Genomic DNA, 8,499 nt, shown 5'->3' with positions numbered 1-8,499 from the left:
GTGGTTATATTTTGTTATCGCCACCTAAAAAAACAAACGTTTTGAAAGATATGACTTACGACGTGGCGTGTGTCTGCCAGTTACGAGCAAGCGAGCAAGTCACCGTTGCAAGCCGACATGTTAGCTTTCCTGCAGGGCTGTGTTAAACTGCCGTTTTTTATTATGTAAACTGGCACGATGAAAACCTGGATCGATTTTCCCGAGAGGGGTCCGTGACGCCCCCGTTGGTGGCCCATAGCCGGCGAGCCTCTCAACTAAGCATAAGGCTGTTCATTCTTAGCAACTTTACCAGCCTTTATTCAAATACATTATGACAATACGTTTTGACGTAATAAGGAAACGTTACAACCCCTCCAAAAGATTTCCACCACTCCATAAAACAAATAAATAAACAAACCTTCGAATCAAACATGCGAATCAAGCCTCTGAAGATGCTGATTCGCTGTGGTGACGCCTTCAAGGGCAACCGACGTCACTTTTTAGTTTTTTAACTGACACCAGAAAAACGTTTTATAGCATCTAAAATACCCAAAACACGCAGTATGATATTTTTAGTCAAATGCAAAACACCAATAAAAATGACCTATAAATAAAAAATTGAGCTGCGAATTGGGCATTTTCAGAAAGTCCCGCCCCCAGTTCGTGACGTCACGCCGATACGTCTTGCATTGCTGGAGAATGAAAACAATGGCTTCAGATTCGGATAATATGCTTTCTCGTTACACATCCAGTTATGAATATGATTTAAATAGTTCTGAAGAGGAAAGCATACATGTTTGCCGTCGATTAAAGAAGTCCTTCCGTGTCATTTTGAGGCATCTGGACTGCAATGTAACATCCCACAAAAGAGGCAGAAAAATGGCAACCAGCTCCTGTGAGGAATGAATCAGCCCGTTTCCACAGGCTGATACATTCCTTGCATGGAGCTTGGACTCTCTCTGCTGGCGGCTTTTGGGTGTAACACAAGGGTTTCAGAAAAAAACAGTACAGGAAAATACATTGATGGAAAGACGCTACAATGCGTCTTTTTTACTGTCAGGAGGCGGTCCTTTTCTGACGTCACGTGAGGACTCGTCACCAACTCAAAAACAAGACTTCCTGAATGTTCAGCACGAGTCTTAAAACGTAAAATATACAGTGAAGTCTCGTTATATCGATATCGGTTATATCGATAGTACCGCTTATTACGATACTATTTTCATTTCCCTTGCACATTTCTAGTCTTTTTATGTATAATTAGTACCGTTTAGTACGATACCCGGTTATTACGATAATCCGGTTATTACGGTGCTCCTTTTCATCCCCCGCCGGCCATTTTTGTTGTTTATATCGATATATCCGTCGCGCCATTGGTCAACTTGGTCACGTGTCTTGTTACGTGAGCCGCCATCGGTCGCGCCATTGGTTGACTTGGTCACATGAGCCGCCATCGGTCGCGCTATTGGTCGACTTGGCCGTGTGACTTTGTCACGTGACACGCCATCGGTCGCGCCATTGGTCAACTTGGTCACGTGTCTTGGTTACGTGTCACGTCATCAGTCGCGCCATTGGTCGACTTGGTCAGGTGACTTGGTTACGTGCCCAGCACCCGTGTAGCAGAGCCATTTTCATTTTCAGACGCTGGCTCGTGTGTAGCAGACGAGATTGAAGTGTTTGTGTTAAAAGGTAAAAATGGGAAGCAGAAGAAGATTGATGACTTTTTTAAATTGTATACATAATACAGTAAGATGTAAGCGTTGCAGTTTCCCTGTTGTGTTATGTACATGCCCACTGTAATGTATATGAATGCAATCGTTTTTTGCAACAATGTTTCTTGTTTTGTCTGCTGAAGCGCGATGATTTTGAAAATTATTAACATTCCATACTGTGTATTAAAGGACAGCCGATGTCACTTTTTATTCAAATGCAAATAAAAATGACTTCACGCCAAGACGTCTTGCATTGCTTGTGAATCCAAACAATGGTTTCAGATTCGGATAATATGCTTTCTTGTTACACATCCAGTTATGAATATGTTTTAAATACACTGTAGTTCTGAAGATTAAAGCATACATGTTTACAATCATTAAAGATTATATGTGCCATTTTGAGGCAACATTGGGGGAACATCTCTCACCCAAAAAAAAGGGAGCTAATGGCCAGCTCCGTTTCTTATATGGCGCTTGGCTGCCCTCTTTTGGCGGCTTTTGTTTAATGCAGTTCGGCGCAGGATCGGATATATCGATAGTCCTGGTTATATCGATATTTTTTCGGACTCCCTTGAATATCGATATAACGAGACTTTACTGTAGCTATATGCGGTGGAATCTTATTAAAATACGCCCAGTAGGAGTCATTTGAAGCCATTTTACAAATTATGGACACAACTTGTCCGGAGACGTCGGTTGTCCTTTAAGGGGAAAAACCGAAAGGAAAAGAAGAAGAAATAATAAGTAAATAAATAAATAAATACATACATACATACATACATACATACATACATACATACATACATACATACATACATACATACATACATACATACATACATACATACATACATACATACAGACAGACAGACAGACAGACAGACAGATGGACGATGATATAGATAGATAGATAGATAGATAGATAGATAGATAGATAGATAGATAGATAGATAGATAGATAGATAGATAGATAGATAGATAGATAGATAGATAGATAGATAGATAGATAGATAGATAGATAGATAGATAAATAAATAAATGGGATCCGTTGTTCTACTTGAAGTCTTTTTGATATCTTCTTTTTCAAGTTGTATGCATGCGTCAGTGCCCAAACCTGAATTGCACGCTTACATTGTTCAAACACACGTACCCACACACGCACTCACGCGCGCACACACGTACACGCCCACACACACACACACACGCGCAAACACACACGCACACACACACACACACGCACACTCACACACAAACACGTACACGCGCACACACGGAGGCACGTACACGCACACACACGGAGGCACATACACGTACGCACAAGTCAACTTGAAGGCAAGCTGTCAGAGGAGTCCAGGATGGACCTCAAGTCGCAGGTAAGAATCACAAATATTTAGATTTTAAACATAAATTAAAGCTAAACCTCTAATATATGATAACTCATATAATGTCATCATTATATGAGTCGTTTTTGAACCTTTTTCAGAGATGAATGAAGATCTATTATTTTGGATTGGATTAGATTAGCCTTTATTAGTCTTTCAGGGGATACATTTACGTTTCACAGCAGCAAAGTGATAAAAGTATGAGAAAAGGAAAGGAAGAAGTAGAAAAACTTATGTTCTTTCCGGTGATTGGAAAGTGTCCTTGAGAATTTTGGAAGGTGCTTATAAATGAAATGTATTATTATTATTAGAAAAACAAAATATTGAACCTGCTATAAAGGCAGCCACTCTCCCTGTGCCATGTTGAAGTCAAAACAACAACAAAAAAATATTTTTTTTCCACTGGCACCACAGGGATGAGGGATCACAGTTCCATATTCCTGTTTTTTTCTTCTTAAACGAATCCCACACAAAAAAAGCTACACTTTCAGGAATTCACAGCATTGTTAAAGAACACGAAACACAATTGTGACTTGAACATAGTTTTATCATTTCCCACCAGTGTTGTAATGCAGTGCAACCTGCTTGAACACTGGTTGAGGTGTGTCGCATGCATCATTTACCTTCTTCTGTTGTTGTTATTACAAAGATTGAGGAGATCTCGTCATTGGCCAAATTCGGAGACTTGATTGAGTTCTCGTACCCAATCGGCTACTCCCATTGGGCTGTGTACGACGACGACAAGCATGTGATCCACTTTGCTGTGGCAGGTAAGCAGAGAAATCCATCTAACTTTTTTTAAATCAAAAGAGTACATGTATCATAACAGCATATCTGTAGATCGCTTTCATCAAACAAGTCAAAGGTCTCTGGTTGGTCTGACTCACACTACTAGGCCAATTGATCACAGCCATTCTGTGGCATCTCTTCATTAGAACCGTTATTGTTGGCAGAAGCTTGAATATGACAAACAAGCTGGATCGGAACATGTTGCACACCTACTGAAAATATTAACAAAAGTATTCCTTGGTGCTATCGATGAAAATGTTTCTTCAGCTGTCATCTGTACTTCTTTAAAGATGTTTCAATCCTCATCCAAAAAGCTTCAGCGAACCAAAGTTGTACTGGTAGTTCTGGCCCTAAAATGGTTGCATGGTTTGAGGCATCCACAGCAAACTGAATTAACATGATATGAATCGATGAAAAGGTTTCTTCAGCCGTCATCTGTACGGACATTTCACTTCTTATCCAAGAGGCTTCATCAGTGAACTAAAAATTTTCAAAACATCTCAGGAGAACACTCACAAACGGTGGTTACCGTCAGTGGTATTTTAACAAATGTGAAAAGGAAAGAATAGGGAATGAAACCAAAAAAGGAGAGGAGTAGCAGTATATACCTTACATTGCAGGGGTTTCTGAAAAACTACAAGTCCTTTGGCAACACGAAATTCCTACTTATTTCAAACCGATAAACACCTTAAAGCAAAAATTACTGCATCCAAAAGATAGGCTGCCAAATGAAAAACAAAGTAATGTAGTTTATTGAATACATTGTAAAAATTGAGATTGTAAAGAGCAATACGTTGGGGAGACTAAACAAATTCTTAAAAAAGGACTATCAACATCGCAGGGATAATACGAGGGGCCTCAATCTGCAGTACATATGCACCTAAAATCTCGCAACCACTCATTTGACGACAGTGAGGTTAAAATCTGAGTGAAAGAAAATAGATGGTTTGAAAGGGGAGTAAAAGAAGCTATTTTCATAAAACAGCAAAACCCTTCATTAAATCGCCGTGGTGGGGTGAGGTTTAATTTGGATCGTTATTACAACAGACTTTTTAGACCACATAGGCTTAGTAATGCTGATGAGGTTATACTAGGGCAAATGGGGCAATCAGGCCAGACCCCATCAGGCAGGACAATCAAGGTAATCAGTCAGGACAATAGCAGTAATCAGTGTAGCCTCAGGGAATAATCCTCTGCTTCCCCCCAACCTGAGAGCAGGGACCTATCATAGCAGAGGTCTGGCACCGGCACCTCTGGACACTAGGGATATATATATAGGGCCAAAGCTACCAGCTAAAATTTTTAGTTCGCTGACGAAGCCTCTTGGATAAGAAGCAAAACGTCCCACATCTTCAAAGAAGTACGATGACGGCTGAAGAAACCTTTTCATCGATGGACCACTCCTTTATGACTGAGTGTCACGGTTTGCGAGGTGGTGATGGCGGGTTCGGATCCCAAAAAGCAGGCAGGAGGGAGCAGGAGGTTGTTTGACAAATTGTATTAAAATAAAGTCAGCAGGAACAAAATGTAAAACATCAAAATGATCTGAATGGAAAAAATACAAAGTAGCAAAAGAAGACCAAAAGTAAAAGCCCGCCAAGGTTAAACAAACACGTACACGATGCATGCTGCAACCAAACAAACAATGAATCGGCACCGGATGATCGTGCCAGGTGTCCTTTTAAGTGTTATTGATTATAACGACCAGCACCTGCGAGGCTGCCGGCAGGGCTGACGTCGCTACCCGCTGGTCGCCATTCTGATCGGGACGACCAGCACCTGTGCAGGCGGGGCCGACAGCGCCCCCCGTTGGTCGCCAACCAGATCATGACACTGAGAGCTTACACAGACATGATACTAATGCACCAATGAGTGTTCTTGTCCTCTAAAGGTTTTTAAACTTTTTGCATGTTGCACAGATGAGGGCCACCTCATGTACAACGTCCGCACTTCGCTCCAAACCGTGTTCCCCCTTTGCGGCGATTTGCTGCTGGGCGCCACTTGCATTCGTCGAGTGCCACTGGCCGAGGTCACCGTTCCCAATGGTGTTCACATCCTGATCAGCAACAACCGCCATGCTTTCAAGCCATCCTCACCCGAGGAGATGAGGCGACGACGCGATGCTCTGGAGGATCAGGAGCTCACATACAATCTCTTCTGGCTTAACTGCGAACACTTTGCCACATACGTGCGCTATGGGAAAGCCGTCTGCAACCAGGTATTGCCTCGCCGGTCCACTTTTCGTTCAGCTAAATAGATAAACCACATTCAAAAGTTGAGCTAACATTGCATCCACATTGCAGAGAAGTGACAATAAGCATTAGCTCCATAAAATGCCCATTAGCTTTCTTGTGCTTCGGATACTACGAACAGGCTTCATATTAGCAGCTAGCATTAGCCTTTCTGCCAATGATTGAATGCTTGCGAAAGTCTGAACCAATGTCAATATTCTTGACTTCGGATTTTTAACCTAGTTATTCATTATTGTGTTGGATTCGATTGGATTGGATTATCCTTAAAAGGACAACCGACGCCCCCGGACAAGTTGGGTCCATAATTTGTAAAATCGGTTCAAATGACCTCTACTGAGTGTATTTCACAAAGATTCCACGGCATATAGCTATATTTTCCGTTTGAAGACTCGCGTTGAATATTTGGGAAGTCTTGTTTTCCAGTTGATGACGATTCCTGACGTGACGTCACGTCTGGAACGCCCCTGACCGAGAAAGCGACACACAATGCATTTTGGGCACTTTGTTTGGTCTGAAAACTTCATGTTGATCCGTGTTGATGGCGATTTTAGAAGAAAAACACATAAATCACGCGATGGTGAATCATTGTGTGTTGCGCCAAGACTACTACTTGATACTAGCCGACACAAATTCCCAGCAGACAAACCAGCCCATTTCCAACGAAGCTTGGGCACCATCTTGTGCATTTTCTGGGACGCTATATTGCAGTCCAGACGCCTCAAAATGACATGGAAGGACTTCTTGAATCGACGGCAAACATGTATGCTTTCCTCTTCAGAACTATTTGAATCATATTCATAACTGGATGAGTAACAAGAAAGCATATTCTCCGAATCTGAAGCCATTGTTTTGATGCTCGAGCAAGACAAGACGTCCTGCCGTGATCTCACGAACAAGGGGGCGGGACCTTCTGAAACTCGTCACTTCCAAGGTCATTTTGAAGTAGTTTTGGGGCACTTTAAGTCATTTTTATTGGTGTTTTGTATTTGACTAAAAATTTCAGTCTGCGTGTTTTGGGTATTTTAAATGCTACAAAACGTTTTTCTGATGTCAGTTAGGAAACAAAAAAATGGTGTCGGTTGTCCTTTAATGGTCTCGCAGTGGAGAAATTTACATATTTACACATGTGGAGCAGATTAACTCATTGACTGCCATTCACGAATTTATTCGGGAATTGCAAATATGACGTAGACCACCATTCCTGAATTTGTTCGGGTTTTGTTTTTTTCTTGTTTGGGTGCAGATAAAGCTCTGGGAGGCAGCATTTCCTTTTTTCCATGTTAGCGCTTTGTTCCAGCGTCAGCTGTTCTTCAATCATTATTTAAACCAATATGTATGTATTGCATTGTATTTTGGACAGCCACCCTCATTTCAAACTCAGATAACTCCAGGCACATATAATTTATGAATTATTTCTTTTTTTTCTGATGTAAGAAGAGAGTCTAAGGTTTCTTACGCTGCATTGAACGCTTATGTCGTCCAATATTCTGTGGGTCCTGGAATTTGAGTGACAACGACAAAAACCCTGGAACTGGAGTGGACACATTTTTGCACGTCTGGCAGTGAACGAGTTAAACATTTATACGCTTCCCCAAAATTCATAACGGCCCTCCAAGGGAAACCATAACGACAATGTTAAAAAATGAGTTTGACATCTCTGCTGTAGATTGTTGCAGTCCGTCAAAAAATAACATTCCGACTAAAGCAACCTGGAGCTAGCTGTGTTAGCGAAGCTTCTACACGCTTGCGATTAACATGGAGATGAATAATTTGGCTTCATCTCAGGTAAATCGTGATATCAAACCACTGATATGTTTTCCCTTCACTTCCACGTCCACAGATTCCGACCAAACCCAAAAATGTCGAGACCATGTCAGCCACCAGAACCTTCAAGGAAATTGTTGACACCAGATCCCCAAAGAAAGACCCTTGCTAGCCTCACACACACACACGACCACACACGCACAAACCCACGCACGCACAAACACACACCTACACGTACAAACACACATGTTAAGAATTTTATAAATACATAAGAGTAAACACGATTTTTAAAAATAATTTCACAAATTAAAACAGAGGGGCAGTGACACATACATTACTGATTAAAAAAAGATCACTCAAATCAATCTATTGTATTTTGTACAGCCACCCTCATTTCAAGGTCATATAACTACAGACCTATATAACTTGGGAATTAACTCTTTTTTTCTGATGAAAGAAGAGAGTTTAAGGTTTCGTATGTTGCATTGAAGGTTTATGTAGTCCTAAAACTGAATATTCTGTGGGTCCTGGAATTTGAGTGAAAAATGACAAAAACCCTGGCACTGGAGTGGACACACTCATTTTTACTATCTATTTGCTATGTATTAGCTATCTGGTGATCTA

At 41.2% G+C, this 8,499-nt stretch overlaps 1 protein-coding gene across 1 annotated transcript; it reads left to right on the top strand.

Annotated features, from left to right (window-relative positions):
* The first annotated feature begins 2,916 nt into the window (after nt 1-2,916).
* On the top strand, nt 2,917-8,240 carry LOC148884043 (phospholipase A and acyltransferase 1-like). The gene is made up of 4 exons (XM_089022376.1): nt 2,917-3,061; nt 3,720-3,840; nt 5,779-6,077; nt 7,952-8,240. The coding sequence occupies exons 1-4, from the start codon at nt 3,044-3,046 to the stop codon at nt 8,045-8,047; spliced, it is 534 nt and encodes a 177-aa protein (XP_088878502.1). The 5' UTR covers nt 2,917-3,043; the 3' UTR covers nt 8,048-8,240.
* The last annotated feature ends 259 nt before the right edge of the window (nt 8,241-8,499 follow it).

The sequence above is a fragment of the Hippocampus bargibanti genome, linkage group LG19 (genome assembly GCF_051943395.1).
Source record: "Hippocampus bargibanti isolate YZ-2025 linkage group LG19, ASM5194339v1, whole genome shotgun sequence".
NCBI lineage: Eukaryota > Metazoa > Chordata > Actinopteri > Syngnathiformes > Syngnathidae > Hippocampus > Hippocampus bargibanti.
The sequence above is the reverse complement of the archived record's forward strand: the minus strand, read 5'-3'. Positions and strand labels throughout refer to the sequence as shown.